Here is a 21,775-nt window from a genome sequence, read left to right as displayed (position 1 = left end):
TTTTGTAAATCTGTGAATTAAACCACCACAAGGTGGGAATCATACCTGGAAAATGGGTCATTGCCGAAACAAAAGAACAATCACTATAACGTCTCCCAAGGACACGGTGAAGTATAAGTCTGAGAATGAGACAATACAAGTTGTGGAGGATTTTAGAGCATTATTTATTTAGTTTTCAAAGAAAAAAAAAATGTATATATATTATTAAACTATTTCAGGAAAAAAGCATAAGCTGGCAGATGAGCAAAAAATGTGCTTTGAACAGTATGGGGCATATTTATAAAGCCATCACCAAACATCAGTTATAATTTTGACATCAAATTTCGTCTTTTGACTAAACTGCCATTTTAGTCGACTAAAATCTCCAATACATTTTGGTCGACTAAAATTGAATGGGTTTAGTTAAATTGTAATGTATTATTTAAGCATTTCCCTAGAATTTCCAAACTCATATACTCCTGGAGTAAAAATATAATAACATAAAATAACATTATTACAGTGGATATAAAAAGTCTACACACCCCTGTTAAAATGCCAGGTTTCTGTGATGTAAAAAAAATAAGATAAATAATTTCAGAACTTTTTCCACCTTTAAAGGGGTTGTAAAGGTAAATGTTTTTTCACCTTAATGCATTCTATGCATTAAGGTGAAAAAACATCTCACACTGCCGGCGCCCCCAGTCCCCCCGTTTTACTTACCTGACCCCTCGAAAATCGCCGTCCTCTTCGCCGCTCAGCCTGGCCGCTGATTGGCTGGAGTGGATGGATTGAAAGCAGCGCAGCCATTGGCTCGCGCTGCTGTCAATCACATCCAATGACGCAGCGCGCCGGGGGCGGGGCCTTGTGATACAGCGAGCGGCTATAGCCGCCGGCTGTATCACGGGAGCGCGCCCGCAGTGCTTCTCACCAATGCGAGGGAGCTCACATTAACGTGAGAAGCACCTGCGGGAGGAAGCCGAGACAGCCGCCGAGGGACCCCAGAAGAGCAGGTTCGGGGCCACTCTGTGCAAAACGAGCTGCACAGTGGAGGTAAGTATGACATGTTTGTTATTTTAAAAAAATAAACATTTTTACTTTACAACCCCTTTAATGTGATCTACAAACTGGACGTCCCTCCAAAATTGATGAAAAGACGAGGAGAAAACTGGACAGGGAGGCTGTCAAGAGGCCTACAGCAACATTAAAGGAGCTGCAGGAATATCTGGCAAGTACTGGCCGTGTGGTACATGTGACAACAATCTCCCGTATTCTTCATATGTCTGGGCTATGGGGTAGAGTGGCAAGACGGAAGCCTTTTCTTACCAAGAAAAACATCCAAGCCTGGCTAAATTTTGCAAAAGCACATCTGCAGTCTGCCAAAAGCATGTGGAAAAATGTGTTATGGTCTGATGAAACCGAGGTTGAACTTTTTGGCCATAATTTCAAAAGATGTTTGTTGCAAAAACAACACTGCATATCACCAAAAGAACACTATACCCACTGTGAAGCATGGTGGTGGCAGTATTATGCTTTGGGGCTTTTTCTTCAGCTGGAACAGGGGCCTTAGTCAAGGTAGAGGAAATTATGAACAGTTTCATACCAGTCATTATTGGCAGAAGACCTTCAGGCTTCTGCTAGAAAGTTGAACATGAAGAGGAAATGCATCTTTTAATAACCCAAAGCATACATCCAAATCAACAAAGCAATGGCTTCACCAGAAGAAGTTTTGGAATGGCCCAGCCAGAGACCAGACCTGAATTTGACTGAAAATCTGTGGGGTGATCTGAAGAGGGCTGTGCACAGGAGATGCCCTCCCAATCTGACAGCTTTGGAGTGTTTTTCCAAAGAAGAGTGGGCAAATATTGCCAAGTCAAGATGTGCCATGTTGATAGACTCATACCAAAGAGTACTTTAATACAATCAAAAGGGGCTTCAACAAAGTATTAGGTTTAAGGGTGTGCACACTTATGCAACCATATTATTTTATTGTTTTACGTCCCTCCACCTAAAAGATTTCAGTTTGTACAGTTTACAGGTCACATTAAAAAGGTGGAAAAAGTTCTGAAATTATTTATCTTTGTTTCATTTTTTTACATCACAGAAACCTGACATTTTAACAGGGGTGTGTAGACTTTTTCTATCCACTGTATTTATGGTATTAGGGCCCTTTCACACTGAACGCATTTGAATGCAGTTGGCTGCATTTTGAACTGCACTCTAATGCAGTGTACACACGACCGGGCTATTCGACAGTAAAGGTCCGACGGAACAAATCCGTTAGACAATTCAATCATGTGTGGGCTCCATCGGACCTTTGCTGTCCAAAAATCTGACGGATTTTAGAAATAGAACATGTTTCAAATTTTTCCACCACAACTCTGCCGGACCCAGTTCCTATGGAGAAATCCACTCGCCTGTATTCTAGTCCAACGGACGAAAACCGACGCTGGGGCAGCTATTAGCTACTGGCTATGAACTTCCTTATTCTAGTAAGGTCGTACATCGTCACGTTTGAATCCACCAGACTTTGGTGCGATTGTGTGTGGCCAAGTCTGTTCATTCGGAAAGTCCGTCGGAACTCCGCCGAAAATCTGTCGGGAAGACTGTCAGACCTAGTCTGCCGCAAAATCCGGTCATTTGTACGTATCATAACTGCATAGAAGACCCCAAATCAAGGTAATCCTATGGGCAGTAGAGCACAATACATTTTTCTGCACTGCAAACGCAGGAAATGCACTGCACTAATTTAAGCATAAGAAAGCCTAGCGCAAAAAAGTATAGCAAAATGCAATGCAAATGCAGTACTAAATGCACCCCAAACGCATGCAAAAATTCATTCAAGCGCACTTCAAAAACAGTTATGTGCAGTTTCTGGTATGAATGGGCCCTTAAGGTTTGAACATGCACTATAGACACAGATTTAGCATTTGTGATATACATAAATATAAAGAAAAGTTTCAAAAAACTAAAATATTGCTTTTTGACAAACAGAAATGCAAATTATATAAAAAAATTATAATCTGTAAAACGGTATTCGCTGCAATTGCCTGAATATATCACCAACATTAAATTTTAAGAAAAAGAAAAACATTTTTTTTTTCTTTCAGCAACTTAGTAGATGCCCCTACTTAATCTTATATGGTAGGGCGATACATGTTTAACCACTTCAGCCCCGGCAGGTTTACCCCCTTCATGACCAGGCCATTTTCCCCCCACAAATAGAGCTTTCTTTTGGTGTTATTTGATCACCTCTGCGGTTTATTTTTTTGCACAAAAAACAAAAAAAGAACGACAATTTTGAGAAAAACAAAACAATATTTCTGTTACTTTCTGCCATAAAACATATTCAATATATTTTTTTTAAATCAAATTTATTAATCAATTTAGGCCAATATGTATTCCGCTACATATTTTTGGTAAAAAATAATCCCAATAAGCGTATAGCGATTGGTTTACGCAAAAGTTATAGCATCTACAAACTATGGGAAATATTTATGGAGTCTTTATTAATTCATTTATTTTTTTTACTAGTAATGGCGGCGATCAGCGATTTTTAGCAGGACTGCAACAGTGCGGAGGACAAACTGATTTTTTGGGGGGACCAGTAACACCAATACAGTGATCAGTGCTAAAAAATAATAAAAAAAAAAATAATGCACTGTCATTACTAATTATTACGGGCAGGGAAGGGGTTAACATCTGGAGCAGTCAAAGGGTTAAGTGTGTCCCTAGGGGGTGCTTACTAGCTGGGGGGTGCTTTGATTGGGGGAAAACAGAGATCCGTGTTTCTGCTTAGCAGAGCTTTCCATCTTCCCCCTCTGGCAGAACGGCGGTCTGCCTTGTTGACATAGTGAGATCGCTGTTCTGCCTCTACTCAGAACAATCGGCGGGTCCCCGCAAGCATCGTGTCTGCCGGACCTGCTGATTGGACACAGCGGCAGCCAATCGCACGTGCCCCAAACCTCCGATTTCATGCAGGAGGGCCGCACTGCCACAGTATATCTGCATAGGGCGGTCCTTAAGCGGTTAAACTTTAATGTGCTATTATAGGCTGGGGATGGAAATGTGTTGGCGATTTATAGAAGTCCAGCAGAGGGCGCCAAAGAGTTTGAATGAGTGTAATTTGTGAAACTGCATAGAAAAGGGAAAGGATCGATGGGATCCTAATAAGTAAAAAATGGTGTTGCGCTCCTGAATAGAACTAAGTATCTACTGAATACCCAACCTATATAGTAAAAGTAGGTATCGTAAATATAATAGTATAAATAATGGTGTCAATGAAAACTAAAAACAAAAAAGCAAAGTGCAAACGTGCATAATATATCTGAAATACTGAGGTCAGGAGCAAATAAAACAAAGTGCATATGTGCATAACATGTCTAAATATTGAAATTAAACTTAAAGATAATGAACGAGTAATTCATATATCAACGGCAGTGTTGCTGTGGTAAAACATATAATATAAAGTGATAAAGTGCAAAAAACAGCTTAGAAAACAATTGGGTTTAATCAAAGTGACCCATAGATAGTCCAATCGTGAATAGTATAGTGAAACATCACAACCAAGTAAAATAGTGCAGTTGTGTGTTCACAGTGCCAAGCCAACTCTCTCTGTTTGGGTGATCTCCACGTGTTAGTACTGGCCACACCAGGTAATTACCTTACTGCTGTAAGGTATACAGCAGAATAGCCTCTAATGGGGGACACTTGAATTCAGGAGATAGACAGGGGGAGCTTCACACTTCTCTAGCGTCACCGTCATCCATCATATTCCTCCGTGGATACTATCAGCATATACACTCAAGGAATAGAGTCCACCATAGTGTAGTAGATTAAAATATTATCAAGTTTATTAAAACAATATTGAACTACTCACAAAACTTGGGGAGGACAGAGCGCACAGCAAACAGACCAGCGAGCGTCTCACTCGGGTGTAGGCGTCACTTCCAGTATCCTACGCGTTACGTCACTTCCCGTGACTGCAACTGGGATTGGAGCGCAACACCATTTTTTACTTATTCATATGAGCGCAACACTTATTCATATGTAGATGAGAGCCAACTCATAAAGTGTTTGCTGCACCTATTGGGATAGAATTTTATTTTCCATTCTCTATATACAGCGCAGGAGCCCTTATATATACATCGATGGGATCCTGCATCTCTCAGCCAATACAGCTTGCTGATAGAGTCAGGAGGCTGGGGCTTTAAAAGATAAGTATTGGATTCTTTTTTATCCCATATTCATACTTACCTAGATGGATGCAGCATCGGAGCGATGCTGCATCTGTCCCCCACTGCCTCTTCACTGAAAACCTGAGCCACTGAATGGCTGCCAAGGGCTCAGTTCTGTCACCTCCCCAATTAGAGAACGGCTGCCTGTCAGTCAGCAGCTCTCCTGCTCTGCTCCTCCACACTCACTGGAGCTGTTTTTGCTTGGTCCTGAAGTTCAGAGTGCCCTTACAAACTGTATCTGGATCACTGGAGCTCTGAGCTGTGGAGTAGTGGGGAGGGGCTGTCTCAGCAGGTTGCTGATAGGCAGAGACTGCCATCAGTCCAGGCAGCTGGCGGATCCAGACTTCCGAAGTCGGGATGACACGGTGCCTGGACTGATCCTGGTGATCACAAAAGGGATCACAAGAGTGTAAAACGAACTGCACTCCTGTGACCCAGAGGAGAAGCCCAGCCGAATGAGCCCAGGCTGGACTTCTGCTTTAACAGACAGGCGGAGCTCTAAGGAAAGCGAAAGTTCAGGTGGGTTAAAGTCCCTTCCTTCACGTTTTCATTACGTTTTTATTCACCGATGAGAAGTGGAATTGATTTTCGTCAGTTTTCCTCAATTGACTTACCGTATATACTCGAGTATAGGCCGACCCGAATATAAGCCGAGGCCCCCAATTTACCCCCAAAAAAACTGGCAAACTTATTGACTCGTGTATAAGCCGAGGGTGAGACATGCCTGTCCATCCCTGTGTGTGTGTCCGTCCATCCCTGTGTGTCCGTCCATCCCTGTGTGTCTGTCCATCCCTGTGTGTCCGTCCATCCCTGTGTGTCCGTCCATCCATCCCTGTGTGGATGTGTGTCCATCCATCCATCCATCCCTGTGTGTGTCCATCCATCCATCCCTGTGTGTGTGTGTCCATCCATCCATCCCTGTGTGTGTGTGTCTCCATCCATCCATCCATCCCTGTGTGTGTGTGTCTCCATCCATCCATCCATCCCTGTGTGTGTGTGTCTCCATCCATCCATCCATCCCTGTGTGTGTGTGTCTCCATCCATCCATCCATCCCTGTGTGTGTGTGTCCGTGTGTGTGTGTGTGTGTGTGTGTGTGTGTGTGTGTGTGTGTGTGTGTGTGTGTGTCCAGCCTACCTGTGTCCCGAGCCTGTGTCCCGAGCCTCCGTCCCGTGCCTTGCCTCCTTGCCTCCGTCCCCTGCCGTGCCTTGCCTCCTTGCCTCCGTCCCGTGCCGTGCCTTGCCTCCTTGCCTCCGTCCCGTGTCGTGCCTTGCCTCCGTCCCGTCCCGTGCCGTGCCTTGCCTTGCCTCCGTCCCGTGCCTTGCCAGGATCGCCGCTCTTCGTCGGCGCCTCGGCGGCCATTCTAAAATTCAAAAGCCGCGCCTCCGCCTTCGCCTGTGATAGGCGGAACACTGAATTTCCCAGCAGCCTGTGTTCCGCCTATCACGGACATCGTCTCATCCTCGTCCGTAGTACGAGGATGAACGGATGTCCGTGATAGGCGGAACACTGACTGCTGGGAAATTGAGTGTTCCGCCTATCACAGGCGGAGGCGGAGGCGCGGCTTTCGAATTGTAGTATGTCCGCCGTCTGTCTGCTCGATACGCTGATCGAGCAGTCAGACGGCGATGACTCGAGTATAAGCCGAGGGGGGCACTTTCAGCCTCAAAAAAGAGGCTGAAAATCTCGGCTTATACTCGAGTATATACGGTATTTCAAATTAAAGGGGTTGTAAAAGTTTGTTTAAAAAAATAATAACCACCATGTCAGACTTGCCTCCTCTGTGCAAGGGTTTTGCAAAAGTGTAAAAAATGTAAAAGGTACACCTGACTTCAATCCCGGGCCAATTCTGTACATGTACATGTAAATAATTTTTTTGCTAGAAAATTACTCAGAACCCCCAAACATTATATATGTTTTTTAAGCAGACACCCTAGGGAATAAAGTAGCGGTTTTTGCAATTTTTTTTTATGTCAGAAAGTATTTGCGCAGCAATTTTTTAAAGGCGTTAAAAAATTTAAAAAAAACACCTTTATGAATTAAAAAAACAGAAAGATATTTACCCCAATTTTTTTGCATATTGTGAAAGATAATGTTACGCTGAGTAGATACCCAACATGTCGCGCTTTAAAATTGTGCACACTTGTGGAATGGCCCCAAATTTAGTACTTAAAAATCTCCATAGACAACGCTTCAAAATTTTTTATAGGTTACCAGTTTAGAGTTATAGGAGAGCTCTAGTGCTAGAATTATAGCTCACTAATATTCGTAGCAATACCTCACGTGTGACCTATGTATACCTTCGCTTCTGTGTGTGAGCACGAGGGGATGGGGAGCTTTTCAATTTTTTTTGTCTTTTAATTGTCATTTTATTTTTACATTTTCCCTTAAATTTTTTGATCACTTTTTTTCCTATTACAAGGAATGTAAACATTATTATATACAATGTATATAGCACCAACAGTTTACGCATCGCTGTAATAGGAATGGGGCATGAAAGGCACTCTTCACGGAGAGATCTGGGGTCTAAAAGTCCCCAGATCTCTCCTCTATGTTGGAAAGCCGGAGATTTAAAAGAAAATAAATAAATAAAAAAAAAGTGAGTACACCTCTCCCATCTTTGTAAATATTTTATTATATCTTTTCATGTGACAACACTGAAAAAATGTAAAGTAGTGAGTGTACAGCTTGTATGACAATGTAAATTTGCTGTCCCCTCAAAATAATTCAACACACAGCCATTAATGTCCAAACCGCTGGCAACGAAAGTGAGTACACCCCTAAGTGAAAATGTCCAAATTGGGCACAAAGTGTCAATATTTTGTGTAGCCACCATTATTTTCCAGCACTGCCTTAACCCTCCGGGGCATGGAGTTGACCAGAGCTTCACAGGTTGCCTATGGAGTCCTCTTCCACTCCTCCATGACGGCATCACGGAGCTGGTGGATGTTAGAGACCTTGCGCTCCTCCACCTTCCATTTAAGGATGCCCCACAGTTGCGCAATAGGGTTTAGGTCTGGAGACATGCTTGGCCAGTCCATCACCTTTACCCTCAGCTTCTTTAGCAAGGCAGTGGTAGTCTTGGAGGTGTGTTTGGGATCGTTATGTTGGAATACTGCCCTGCAGCCCAGTCTCCAAAGTGAGGGGATTATGCGCTGCTTCAGTATGTCACAGTACGTTGACATTCATGGTTCCCTCAATGAATTGTAGCTCCCCAGTGCCGGCAGCACTCATGCAGCCCCAGACCATGACACTCCCACCACCATGCTTGACTGTAGGCAAGACACACTTGTCTTTGTACTCCTCACCTGGTTGCCGCCACAAATGCTCGACACCATCTGAACCAAATAAGTTTATTTGGGTCTCATCAGGCCATGGTTTCAGTAATCCATGTCCTTAGTCTGCTTGCCTTTAGCAAACTGTTTGTGGGGCTTTCTTGTGCACCATCTTCTGGGACAAAAGCCATGCAGACCAATTTGATGCAGTGTGCAGCGTATGGTCTGAGCGCTGTCAGGCTGACCTCCCACCCCTTCAACCTCTGCAGGTATGCTGGCAGCACTCATATGTCCATTTCCCAAAGACAACCTTTGGATAGGACGCTGAGCATGTGCACTCAACTTCTTTGGTCGACCATGGCGAGGCATGTTCTGAGTGAAACCGGTCCTGTTAAACTACTGTATTGTCTTGGCCACCGTGCTGCAGCTCAGTTTCAGGGTCTTGGCAATATTCTTATAGCCTAGCCCTAGGCCATATTTATGTAGAGCAACAATAAATTTTTTCTGTTCCTCAGAGAGTTCTTTGCCATGAGGTAGAGGTCGACCGATATATCGGCCGATATTTGCCGTTTTTTAAATAATTGGCATCGGCCGATTGTGCTGATAAAAAGCCGATTTAGAACTGCAGCAGGACTTTGAAATGACTTCTGTATAGAAGTCAGTGTAAGTTGCCTGAGTCGTCATAGAAACCCTTTCCTCCTCTCTGGGCAGGCTGCCAAGAAAGAACAGAAAGATACAATGTTTACACTTGAATGAATGAAATCATCTCTGTGTGTAGAAGTTCTCAGTTTAACCATTTAACCACTTAAGGACCAGGCCTCTTTTTCGGACTTGGTGTTTCCATGTTTAAAACTGTTTTTTTGCTAGAAAATTACTTAGAACCCCCAAACATTTTATATTGTTTTTTTTCTAACACCCTAGAGAATAAAATGGCGGTCATTGAAATACTTTTTTTCACACCGTATTTGCGCAGCGGTCTTAGAAGCGCACTTTTTTTGGAAAAAATTCACTTTTTTGAATAAAAAAATAAGACAACAGTAAAATTAGCCCAATTTTTTTTTATACTGTGAAAGATAATGGTATGCCGAGTAAATTGATACCAAACATGTCACGCTTCAAAATTGCGCCCGCTCGTGGAATGGCGTCAAACTTTTAGCCTCAAAAATCTCCATAAGCGACATTTAAAAAATTCTACAGGTTGCATTTTTTGCGTTACAGAGGAGGTCTAGGGCTAGAATTATTGCTCTCGCTCTACCGATCGCAGCGATACCTCACATATGTGGTTTGACCACCGTTTTCATATGCGGGCGCTACTCACGTATGCGCTCGCTTCTGTGCGCAAGCTCGTCGTAACGGGGTGTTTTAAAAAAAAAAATTTTTTTTCTTATTTATTTTAATTTATTTTATTTATTTTTACACTTTTTTAAAAAAATAAATAAAATGGATCACTTTTATTCCTATTACAAGGAATGTAAACATCCCTTGTAATAGAAAAAAGCATGACAGGTCCTCTTAAATATGAGATCTGGGGTCAAAAGGTCCTCAGATCTCATATTTGGGCTAAAATGCAAAAAAAAAAAAGAAAAAAAAAAAAAAAAAAAAGAAAATCTGACATTTAAAAAAAAAAAATATACCTTTAAGAGGTATGGGCGGAAGTGACGTTTTGACGTCGCTTCCGCCCTCCTATGGTATAGAGACGAGTGGGGGCCATCTTAGCCTCACTTGTCTCTATGCCCAGCAGACGGAAGGATCCGATCGCCTCCGCCGCTACCGACGGCTCCGGTAAGCGGCGGAAGGTGCGGGAGGGCGGCGGGAGGGGGGGTGGCACCTCTCCCGCCGCCGATAGCGGTGATCTCGCGGCGAATCCGCCGCGGAGACCACCGTTATCGTACAGCCGACCGCCGCCTGAAGAGATGCATATCTCGGTTGTGGCAGCAGCTGCTGCCGTTACCGAGATATCCCTCTTCAAAAATAGGACGTACATCGTCGTGCGGCGGTCGGCAAGTGGTTAAAGACTAAATCTTTTCTGACACTTGTTGCTTACAAGTAAAAATCCTGTATTTTCTGCCAGAAAATCACTTAGACCCCCAAAAATTATATATATTTTTTTAGCAGAGATCCTAGGGAATAAAATAGCGGTTGTTGCAATATTTTATGTCACACGGCATTTGCACAGAGGCCTTTCAAATGCATTTTTTGGGGAAAAAAATACACTATTTAAAAAATAAAAATAAAATAAAAACAGTAAAGTTAGCCCATTTTTTTTTTCGTCCAAAAGTTTTGACTACCTGTTTTTATTTAATATATAGTTTTTTTTTTTTTTAATCTAAATCATACATACAAGTAAACTGATTGGAGGTTTGTTTTGTTTAATAAATGTTTAAATGTAAGACATTTTCTGTATCACTTATGAAGACTGCTTTCACACTGGAGCGGGCAGGCGTTGATGGTAAAACGCAAGTTTTAGCGGCTCTTTACCATCATTTTAGCGGTGCTATTTGGCTGCTAGTGGGGCACATATAACCCAGCTAGCAGCCAAGGAAGAGGTTAAATGCGCCCATGAAGCACTGCTGCCAAATCGCATTGCATGCGCTTAGGCAGTGGTGCCCATTCATATCAATGGGCAGGAGTGGTGGAGGAGCGGTATACACCACTCCAAACGTGCTGCTTGCAGGACTTTTTTTTTTTTAAGATCCTGCCAGCGCATCGCCTCAGTGTGAAAGCACTCTGTCTTTCACGCAGACTGCAGGGGAGCCATTTTGCAGGCACTATTTTTAGCCCAAAAGCGCCTGAAAAACGCCCCAGTGGGAAAGGTGTGTTAGATCAAGGGGGATTAAAAAAATAAAAATAATAAATAAAAAAGGAAAAAAATAAATAAAATAAAATCGGCCTAACATATCGGCCCAAAAAAAAAATCGGCATCATATATCGGCTATCGGCCTCCATGATTTCTAAATATCGGCATCGGCCAGAGAAAAACCCATATCGGTCGACCTCTACCATGAGGTGCCATGTTGAATTTCCAGTGACCAGTATGAGAGAGTGAGAGCGATAACACCAAATTTAACATGCCTGCTCCCCATTCACACCTGAGACCTTGTAACACTAATGAGTCACATGACTCCGGGGAGAGAAATCGGCTAATTGGGCCCAATTTGAACATTTTCACTTAGTGATGTACTCACTTTTGTTGCCAGCTGTTTAGAGATTAATAGCTGTGTGTCGAGTTATTTTGAGGGGACAGCAAATTTACATGGTTATACAAGCCGCACACTTTACATTGTAGCAAAGTGTCATTTCTTTAATGTTGTCACATGAAAAGATATAATAAAATATTTACAAAAATATGAGGGGTGTACTTACTTTTGTGAGACACTGTATAAGGTTTATATCAGTTGCAGCAGCTTTCACAAGCTGACTGTTGGATTTACCAGGGTACATGAATATTTCAGCCTGCGTCGTACTGTATGATCAATAAAAAAAAAAAAATACTATTCAAGTATGTATTTTTAATTCAGAAAAGTAACTTCTTTTGCTCTCAGTCTCCTACATTTTTTTATTTTTTTTGGTGCCATCAGCTGGTGTCCTATTGGAGCGTAGCTAGGTTTGTTCTCCATGATCCAACTGTATATACAGGGGAAACGTAGCTACCCGCTCGTGTTCAGTCCCAAGCTGGACTAGAGAATATGGGATTTGTAGTGTGTATAGAGCTGTGCACATGACCTCAACTAATATACACTGCTCCTGCCAAACAGAAGTAAAGGATAGGCTCGGGAGCTCACATGAGACATTACAAAAAGGCAGACACACAGCAACAGTTGAATGACAAACCAGATTTCAGGGAGATAAAAAAAAAAAAAAAAAAAAAAGAAGTAGATCCTGGCCCCTTAAAGCAGATTAAACAGCACAGTGCTTTTGTTGTCTAATCTGCCCCTATCTAAACTGTAAAAAAAAAACACCTGGCTGATCCTGCCACTTCCTGTGCCCCCCTCTGAGCTGACTACTATAATCAGGGCCATTGGGCCCTGACTACAGTGGTCAGCGTACATTCCTCCGTCAACTGCAGCTCCCCTCTCTCCACCTCACCCCCTCCCTCCCTGCCTATCAGCTCCTGTCTGTTTTTTTTAAGAAAAAAAATATTACAAAATGGTCACTGCCAGCCTATTATATCTAGGCATACCACACTGTATAAGTGTTTTATTAAAATGAGGCATGTAAATACAGTTTTAGAGCTATCTTCAGGCCGGTCATGTGACTCACGGCCACTCTACACCTCCAATCCAGGGCTACAGGCTACTGCGGGAGGGGCTGTGCGGCCACATTACCTCCTCAGCTGGTGCCAGAGGGAGAACTACGTCCCCCCTGCAGTAGCCCTGAGTTGAAAGTGTAGAGCGGCCGCGAGTCATGTGACCGGCCTGAAGATAGCCCTAAAATGGAATTTACATGCCTCGTTTTAATAAAACGCTTATACAGTGTGGTATGCCTAGCTATGATAGAGGGGCTGGCAGTGAGGGTCACTTTGATTTTGGGCACCACGGTCACTGCACCTATAGCATGCTTTTTTTAGCACCTGCCTCTTGGGCTGGGCCTTTTGGCTGGGACCAGATGATTTTTTTTATTCCTGGCCGGAGGGCCTGGTCATCATTTTACACAATGGCCACCTTTTTACTCTCCTCTCCACTATCCCTTCCCCACTTTATTTAATTTATTTCTTTGTGTGTATTTGTCACGTGTTTATGTTTTGTCATTGTGCACTGTGTGATGAGTAGGGTCGCAGGTCTGCGGATCTGTCCTATAAGTCTGGGGAGGGGGTGGACATGGCCTTCTGGCTTAGTTCGCCCTCTCTCTTTGTTGGGGTTTCCCTTCGGGGGATCCTCACCTAGTACTTGGGTGGGTCTGTTTCGGCAGACCTTCCAAAGAAAGGGGTCCGTCTGGTTTCGGCCAGATGGACCAAGTTTTAAGTACCCTTGTCCCTGTCTGGAGCCTAACGCCCCCGGGGGATTGAGGGCAAGGCCCTCTGATTTCAGAGGGCTTGTGTACCCGTTGCACTTTTTTGTGTTTCACTATTTATGTGTGTGCACATTTTTTTGGCACCGGGTGAAGTTTTTGAGTGTGTTTTGCACGCCACAGGCTTTCAAAAAAAAAAAGAGGGTCTGGCAGTGAGTTACATGTTTGGGGTAACAACCATTTGAAAGCGGGAGTCCGCCGGGGGTCCGCCGTTTTTTTTTTTTAAAGCCAGCAGCTACAAATACTGCAGCTGCTGACTTTTAAAATAGTGACACTTACCCGCCCAGCGCGCCCGCGATGTAGTCACCCGAAGCCGATCTCTCGATCGTCTCTCGGGTGCTGCCGCCGCCATCTTGGGTATGGGAATCAAGAAGTGGAGCCCTTCGGCTTCATTTCCCGGTTCCCTACTGCGCATGCGCGAGTCGCGCTGCGCAATAAGGATGGTCCCCGCTGTCTCTGGGATCCATGTGTTTCCCAGCAGGCAGCGGAGGACTTTCGGAAAGGGGCGTAGATTCTGCGGTAAGGGGCGTACCTTCTGCAGAATCTACGCCAGAAGTGGGTGCAGATACCAGTACTGTACAGGTACCTGCACCCCCTCCCCCCTGAAAGGTGCCAATTGTGGCGCCGGAGGGGGGGAGGATTCCAATGAGCGGAAGGTCCACTTTAGGGTGGACCTCCGCTTTAAGTAATGGATGTATATGAATTATTTTTGTAGAATAAATATAATATTTAGTGTCAATTTAATTTTAAGTTTAGGTAAAATGTCAATCTGTCGGCAGAGTTTTCATTAGATTTTCAAAGATTTGAGGAACTGCTGTGCGGCTCTAGGCAAGTATATTTTGCTGTAAAATTACTTTGGGAGGGGGACAGAGAAAGGCAAGTGCAGTAAAAGTTTACTTCCCTGTTAATATGGCTAAAAATAAAGTATATTAACTGCATGTGGCCCCATTACATTACATTTACACAATGATTTAAGGCTGAGACCTGCTGATTGCTGTGATTGGCTACAGCCAGAGTCCTGTGTTTACAAACACACAGGGCTCTGTACAAAGATCAGCGAACTGGTTGTTTCTCAAGGAGAAAAAACAGCCAGATCCATTAGTAAGGCCTCATGCACACGGACATTTTTACAGCCGCTTTTTTGAGCGTTTTTTGCAGCTTAAAAAGGCCTGTCCATGTTAGTCTATGGCTTCATGCCCACCTAGGCATTTTTGAGCTGCAAATGGCATAGGCGTTTTTAAGCTGTAAAAAAAAAACCCAGGACCAGTGCGTTCCCTGGCGTGGAGCTAGAGCTGTAAAAACGCGAATCGCGGGAAAACGCGCAAAAACGCGCAACATATTTTCTTTGTTTTCTGAGTGCTATAGCCAAGAGATGTGTTTCTTTAAAAACGCTACTTAACGCTAACGCTAAAAAACGCGCAAAAACACGCAAAAACGCCAATGCAAAGCGCGGTAAAAAGCGCGTTTTTAACGCCGATTTTTCCAGGCGTCGGAGCTAGCTTTGCAGCCAGTTTTTTTTTTTTTTTTAAACAACAGGAGTGCTTTATTTCAAAGAGATCTTGACAGGATACCACAGAATGAGACAGAGGAACTACACAGCATACACTTTAGAGCATGGATACAGGCTTCAGAACACAAGTCATACAGTGATAAAGAAACAATAAAATACACCTACATTAACTCTCAGAATATGGAACCTGTTAACACACACAGCACATAATATACACAACACATGATTGGCGTTGGCCCACATGAAGAAAACTAAGCAAGGGGGGGCGGGGGGGGGGGGGGGGAGAGGGAGGGGGGGGAGAGAGAGGGAGGGAGGGAGGGGGGGGGGATGAGGGGGGGGGCCGGGGGAGGGAGAAAAAGGGGGAAGGGAAGCCAACGTCGATCAGCAGCGGGAGACATACATGCCATTGTCATCTTTTAGCCCTCAAACAGTATCCCCAGAGGTCCATGGAAGCCAAATTTTGTCAAATTTCCACGGGCAGCCCCTATTGTGGTACGTGAGTTTATACAATGGAAGGGCAGCATTGATGTCACGTTCCCACTGGGCCAAGCTAGGGGGGCGGGTCGACAGCCATTTGCACAGGATCGCCTTCTTCGCGTAGAAGAGGAGATAAAGAACCAACAACTTCGAGTGGTAAGGCATGAGATCATCTGAATGAATGCCCAATAAGGCTAGTGCAGGGGTCCGGGGAACCCCCAGCTCCAGCCGTACATTCAATTGTTCAAAAACCCCTGACCAAAAATCCTGCAGGCGACGACATTCCCAGAACATATGCATGTACGTTCCAACCTCAGTTTGACACCGGGGGCATTGGGGGTCTCTAGAGGGGTAAATTCTTGACAGACGTACTGGAGTAAGGTACACCCGATGAAGGAACTTCGTCTGAATGAGTTTGTCACTCGCGGAGATAACCAGCTTAGTACCCCTCTCCAGGCAATCCTCCCAATCCTCTCTCTCCAGCCCCGGGATGTCAGCCTGCCACTTATTCCAGAGCGAAGTCAGCCTCGCCGAATCCACCGGGAAGACCACCCGGTACAAATCGGAAAGGGGTTTCTCTAATCCCTCCCCTATAAACAATTCCTCCAGAGGAGTAGACTGTAGGGTCGGAGGTGCAGGGAACTGGGCTCTGACGGCATGGCGCAGCTGGACGGCAGCCAGTTTTTTAAAACGCCCGTGTGCATGAGCACTAAATGATAGGTAGAGAGGAGGAAAGTCTTCCCCGAGGGTGAAGACCCGCTTAAAGATTGGATTTGACTAACAAATCAAGGCCAAACTAAAGCATTTTTTTAAGCCAGTACAGCAACAGTTTTTTTCCTTTTGGGATAAAGGTTTTACATGAATGAATAAACTGTGACCGTTGTAAGCACCCCAGTCAGTGAGAATGGCTTGTCCCAACACTCTAACTACCACTTTTGCTGGACAGCTTGGTCTGTTAAAAAAAACAAAACACCACCACTTACTAGCTGGAAAGAAAGCTAATCCAGCCACCACATCTAAAAATTGGTAAGCTGCAATATAATACATTTTAAGTAATAAGAAATTTAATATAGTGAACTTACTCGTGGCGACTTCTAACATTTGCATATTTTACCCACCACTTTTGCAACAGGGTCGATATCTGTAGAAGTAAAACAAAATAATGCAGTTTGAGCAAAATGAAATCTTCCCTGAAAATCAAAAGGAGGCTGATGTATAAAATCGCATTCAAACCTGTTGGCAGTAACACTTGCACCAGATGTGTTCTGCAGCAGGAAAGTAATCTGTGCCCTGTGTTACACATCTGTTAAAAAGTTATTAGCATAAATGTAAAAGATCACCTGTTTTTGCAGTGAATTTGACTTGGCAATAAAAAAGTAGTATGGCAAAGGCTTTTTTGGCCAAACTAGTCTTGAGGATCATAAGTGTGCTAAAGCCCACTGGTGGCTGACATCACAGAACTCCAAACTCTGGAAGGATCCCGACAAAAATGTCAGGCTCCATGCAGATTCCTGATTGGCAGCTGGCAACTTCTCCTTTAAAAGGACAACGTCACCTTTGCCAATATTGTCCTTTAAACTAAATTTGCTCACTCCCCTGGCTAATTGGTTCATCAAGTCTGCCCTTTTTTCTCCCTTTTTTTTTTTTTCCTTTTTTCATTTATGCAGTTTTTTTTTTGTCTGAGTGTATTAGTATGTACAGCATAGTCATACATTATGGCAGATTTATCTGGCAAGCGATGCCCCTCCAGCTCAGAGCTGTCAGCACTCCCATCTGTCAAGGCGCTGCCATCTTCTCCGAGTCTTCTTTCTGGGTTCTGACTCTTCAGCTACTTGGCTTGTAGTTAAAAGTGTAAATAAGGCAGTGCTAATGGCTGAGCATGTATGCAAATATAAAGTTCAGTGTAAGTGAAACACCATATAAATAAAGCAGTGCTGATATTACAATGATATTATAAAGTTATGCACAGATTTGATAAACCTACAGAAACAAATCCAAATATTCCATAAACGCGGTGTTCATTCCACCATCTTTAAAAAAGGCTCTACACATAAAATTAAAGTTCAAATAGGATGCAGTTCCACAGTGGGACTTTCCAAAATTCCACAAAAGGTGTGTCACCCAAAATAGGAAATTCCCCGGTGCTCCATCCAATGTGAAAGAGCATCAAGAATCCTATCCATATCCCTTGGACACCATAAACTCACCAGAAAGGCTAAAACCTCCTGAAAAATGCATTGGGCTGGATCTGATCGTCTCTGACGTCACTATTGGACTGCCGAAAGCTAGGCGGAACTATTGTGGAACGCATGCTGGCTCTTGTGACAGGTGGAACGGCTGCGATCCGTATACATCGTTGTCTTCATTCCTCTCAAGACCTCCTGCTCTCTAGCTCCCTCATCACCTCCTCCCATGCTCACCTCCAGGACTTTTCCAAAGCCTCTCCAATCCTATGAATGCCCTACCCCAATCTGTTCACCTATCTCCTACTATATTAGCTTTTGGGTGATCCCTGAAAAACCTTCTCTTCAGAGAAGCCTACCCTACCCACACCTAACAACTGTATTTTCATTTTCTCCATCAGCTCATCCCCCACAGTTATTACCTTTTTGTTTCAACTTGACCCTCCTTTCTAGATTGTAAGCTCTAACGAGCAGGGCCATCTGATCCCTCCTGTATTGATTTGTATTGTAAGTGTACTGTCTGCCCTCATGTTGTAAAGCGCTGCGCAAACTGTTGGCGCTATATAAATCCTGTATAATAATAATAATTGTTAAGGCTGATGGTCTGTGCCGTTAAGTTTCCAGACACCAACAAATGTGAGTGCACCATTTGTTTTATAATTCTAATAAATATGCTTTTATTGTTTTAATGTGATGAGTCTCTTTCATTCTCCTGCTTTTTACCCTGTGAATGGAGCCCTGTTGGACCTGGGGAGTGGAGGATCTTACCACACAAGTAATACATCGTTTTTGACCGTTTTGTGACGATGGTCCAACCTTTCTGGTGAGTTCATGGTGTTCAAGGTGTATGCATAGGAGTCTTGATTATCTTTCACAATCGATGGAGCGCTGGTGAATTTCCTGTTTTGGGTGGAGCACCTTTCCTAGAATTTTGGAAAGTGTCACTATTTGGAACTGCATACTATTTGAACTTTTTTTTTTTTTTATGAGTGGAGCACATTTTATGGATGGTGGAATGGACTCTGGTTTATCTACACTGGATTTAATTTAGATTTTTTTCTGTATGTTTATCATATCTGTGCATATTTTTAGTTATTTGTGATATCAACACTGCTTTATTTATACTGTGTTTCATTTACATTTTATATTTGCATAAATGCTGTCATTAGTGCTGCCTTATTTACACAATTTCAAGTTCATGTATTTGTTTTACTCATGTGAATAAGGTAGCAGCTTTGATGGGGTGTTTGTTACATATTGGGTGTAGCACTGTCTTTTTTTATATTATTACTTGGTTTGTAGGGCTACAATTATATCACTTCCATGCATGCCAACGGGAGTCACATCATCACAGCACAGGGCGGTGCCGTAAATGTAAGCGAAGTTGCACATACGTACACAAACGCCAACAGGCAGGGCGAAGGGTTTATGACAGAAGAGACCAATAGGGTATAATAATAAGGGGGGCAGCAAACAGTATGCAGGTTAGTATATTGGTTGGTAGCCCTTACCCCATCACCGGCGGCTTCCCCTGCTCTCTCAATGGGCGTTCACGGCAGCTACCGTTTCCTCCCTCCTCGGCAGAAAATCAGGAGTCTTCTCTTTTCAGCCAATCGGAAAATGGGTCTCACACCCGCTTCTGATTGGCCGGATTGAGGACCAGCGTTTCAACAGTGTATGAACATGCGCTGTTGTAACACACCTGGGTGGGCTCAGAGCACATTCTCTGCGACTGAACCCCACCCTATTTTGAAGCCTATTAGAGCCTAAAAAAGAAAACCCTGCTGCTGTAATTCATGCACCTGGGGCCGGACGCCACCAAATAGGGGGTGGCCACGTCGGCCATGGATAGACTCATGCTATGCATGAATCTATCCATTATGCAGATAGGGGGTGGCGTGGAGAGAGGGGGCAGCACCTGGACAGGCCACCACTGGTCTCTTGCATCATAAAAATCCCACCTGAATGCCTTTATTAGGTTTATTTTCACTTTAAGGTTTTGAAAGGTGAGGCTGGGCTGTTCCAAGATAGATGTGTTAATGAAGCAGTGAAAAATTTTCAACGCTCCATTCTCCGGCATTCACAGATGAGATCATTCTCCTCTGGATACCAGTTTATAATATGGTGTAGATCGCTTCTCCTTTGGAGGAGTGAAGCGATCTACAAATGCTTCAAAGAGTAGAGAACGCTCCCAGATACTGTAATCTCGTAAGACATAGCAAGATTACAGTGCCAGAAATTCACTGAAACATCCGTTTATTAAGCAGTGATAAATTATCACTGCTCAGTAGATGTACATTCCCAGAGGAGACCACCCACCTAGTTAATAAAATATTTGTCTCCACACACATACATATATATATATATATATATATATATATATACACACACATACACACACACAGAAATGCAGGGGGACATGGTTACCGTCTTGGGGGGTTTTGAACAAGGAAGGAGGAAGTCAAAAATCTTCCTCCTACCCCTGGGATTCTCTCTTCACTTCCCTATTTACCACCTCTGAGTTGGTGAATCGGGAAGTGTGAATTCTGACTCAGATCGCCAGTGAAATGCCGAGATCGCAGCTTCATAAACTGGTAGTCTTGTGTCAGTCAATCACAGCTTCTCAGTGTGTGGACATGATCGGGGAGAGCATTTCTGTTTCATAAACCGCTAATAGACTGATCAGCGGTGATCCTAGGGAACATCGCTATTCATAGTTTCATAAACGTACACCAGAGTGGAGATCCAAAGTATTACAAATCTCCATCCCCTAATTTAATGATATAAATTGGTAAAATGTTACATTAGTTGCACTTTATTAAAAATAGGAAGCTGTTCAGTGCAAATTTGTAGCAATAACTTACATGTTTTTCACCAGATTTCCCCATGTGATCCTGTATAGCATGCAAAGCATCATAGGAGTCAATAACCGCCAATTCACTGCCATTCACAGCACAATACAGTTCGGCTTGTTTGTGACCAAGCCTTGGCTCTGACACAAACCAGTACTCTGAGCCATCAAAAACAAATGACTCGCCCGGTTTCTTCCATCCTAAAGAAACAAAAGCAAGAGAGTTTTTAGAAATGGCACCTAATATCCTGACATAGATGCACAGGAACAAGGGCAATCCTAAGCGAATTTAAATATCTTTTATTGAAATCCACGTTTGAGCTTACTAAAAATCAGATTCACAACATTTGGTGGACACAGGCATTTAGAGACTGCAGCCTCTTGCCAGACATGCTGTGCTAGAGTGGAGGTGTGAATAATTTTTCTGTATGAGCACAGACTGGCCAAAATGCATAGGCAGAGTTTGTTGCTGTGACATAGAACACTAAAATAAAGAGTTGGAGGTTGTTCAGGTGCCACTTGCATAGACATTTGTGCATGAAGTCACAGATGTCTTCCACGTAGTACTTAAAGTAGTACTACTTTAAAATCATGCCACTTCAAGTGAAGGAGCACCATTTCAATTTAGCGATCAGTATGACCAGGGCTAAGGTCGCTTTAAGGGCTCATTCACACGGCTGTTCCTGGCCATACACTTCCCAGATCAGCATATTTCTCAAGCAGGTACAGCCATGCGTTTCTGATTAACTGCGACAGTTCACAGCCTTTACAAAATTGACTACAGGCTGTCCGTATGTAATTTCAAATGGAGCAAATGCCTGCATTTGGGGACACATGAGAGGCTCTAGACACAGTCTGTGCACAGGGTTGGTCATCTGTCCCCAGCAGCATGAAATCACTCCTTGATTTGTACAGGTTTCCTGTTAGCCGCTATTAAAAAAAAAAAAAAAAAAAATGTATGAGCAACAGAAATATACTGGTCTGGGTGGTGTATGGGCATGTGAATGAGCCCAAAGAACTGATACTAGTTACATTCCCTGCAATGATCAAAAAGGGAGCATTTACAGATCTCTATATGGAGTGCAATAATCTAAATATGGAAAAAGTAAATAAAAAGAAAACCAAATGAAAAATTCCTTTCAGGTAAATTAGGCCCCTTTCACATGGGTCCACTTGTAATTTTTTCAGACGGACCTCTTAGGAAGGTCCATGTAGCCCTGTGGACTGGCGGATGTATATCGGACTTGTGTCCATTTATACT

General features: G+C 43.4%; 1 protein-coding gene across 1 annotated transcript in view; it reads right to left on the bottom strand.

Moving 5' to 3' along the window:
• LY75 (lymphocyte antigen 75) overlaps nucleotides 1-21,775 on the bottom strand; it is a 200,633-nt gene that overhangs the window by 66,325 nt on the left and 112,533 nt on the right. Inside the window, exons 19-21 of the mRNA XM_077447606.1 lie at nucleotides 20,528-20,715; nucleotides 16,563-16,621; nucleotides 46-119 (exon numbers count right to left, since the gene is read on the bottom strand). Of these exons, the coding sequence (XP_077303732.1) occupies nucleotides 46-119; nucleotides 16,563-16,621; nucleotides 20,528-20,715 (321 nt within the window). The remainder of the gene's footprint in view (nucleotides 1-45; nucleotides 120-16,562; nucleotides 16,622-20,527; nucleotides 20,716-21,775) is intronic.

This window comes from Lithobates pipiens, unplaced genomic scaffold (assembly GCF_037356315.1).
Source record: "Lithobates pipiens isolate NorthernLeopardFrog02 unplaced genomic scaffold, aLitPip1_a1.2 Scaffold_22, whole genome shotgun sequence".
Lineage (NCBI taxonomy): Eukaryota > Metazoa > Chordata > Amphibia > Anura > Ranidae > Lithobates > Lithobates pipiens.
The sequence above is the reverse complement of the archived record's forward strand: the minus strand, read 5'-3'. Positions and strand labels throughout refer to the sequence as shown.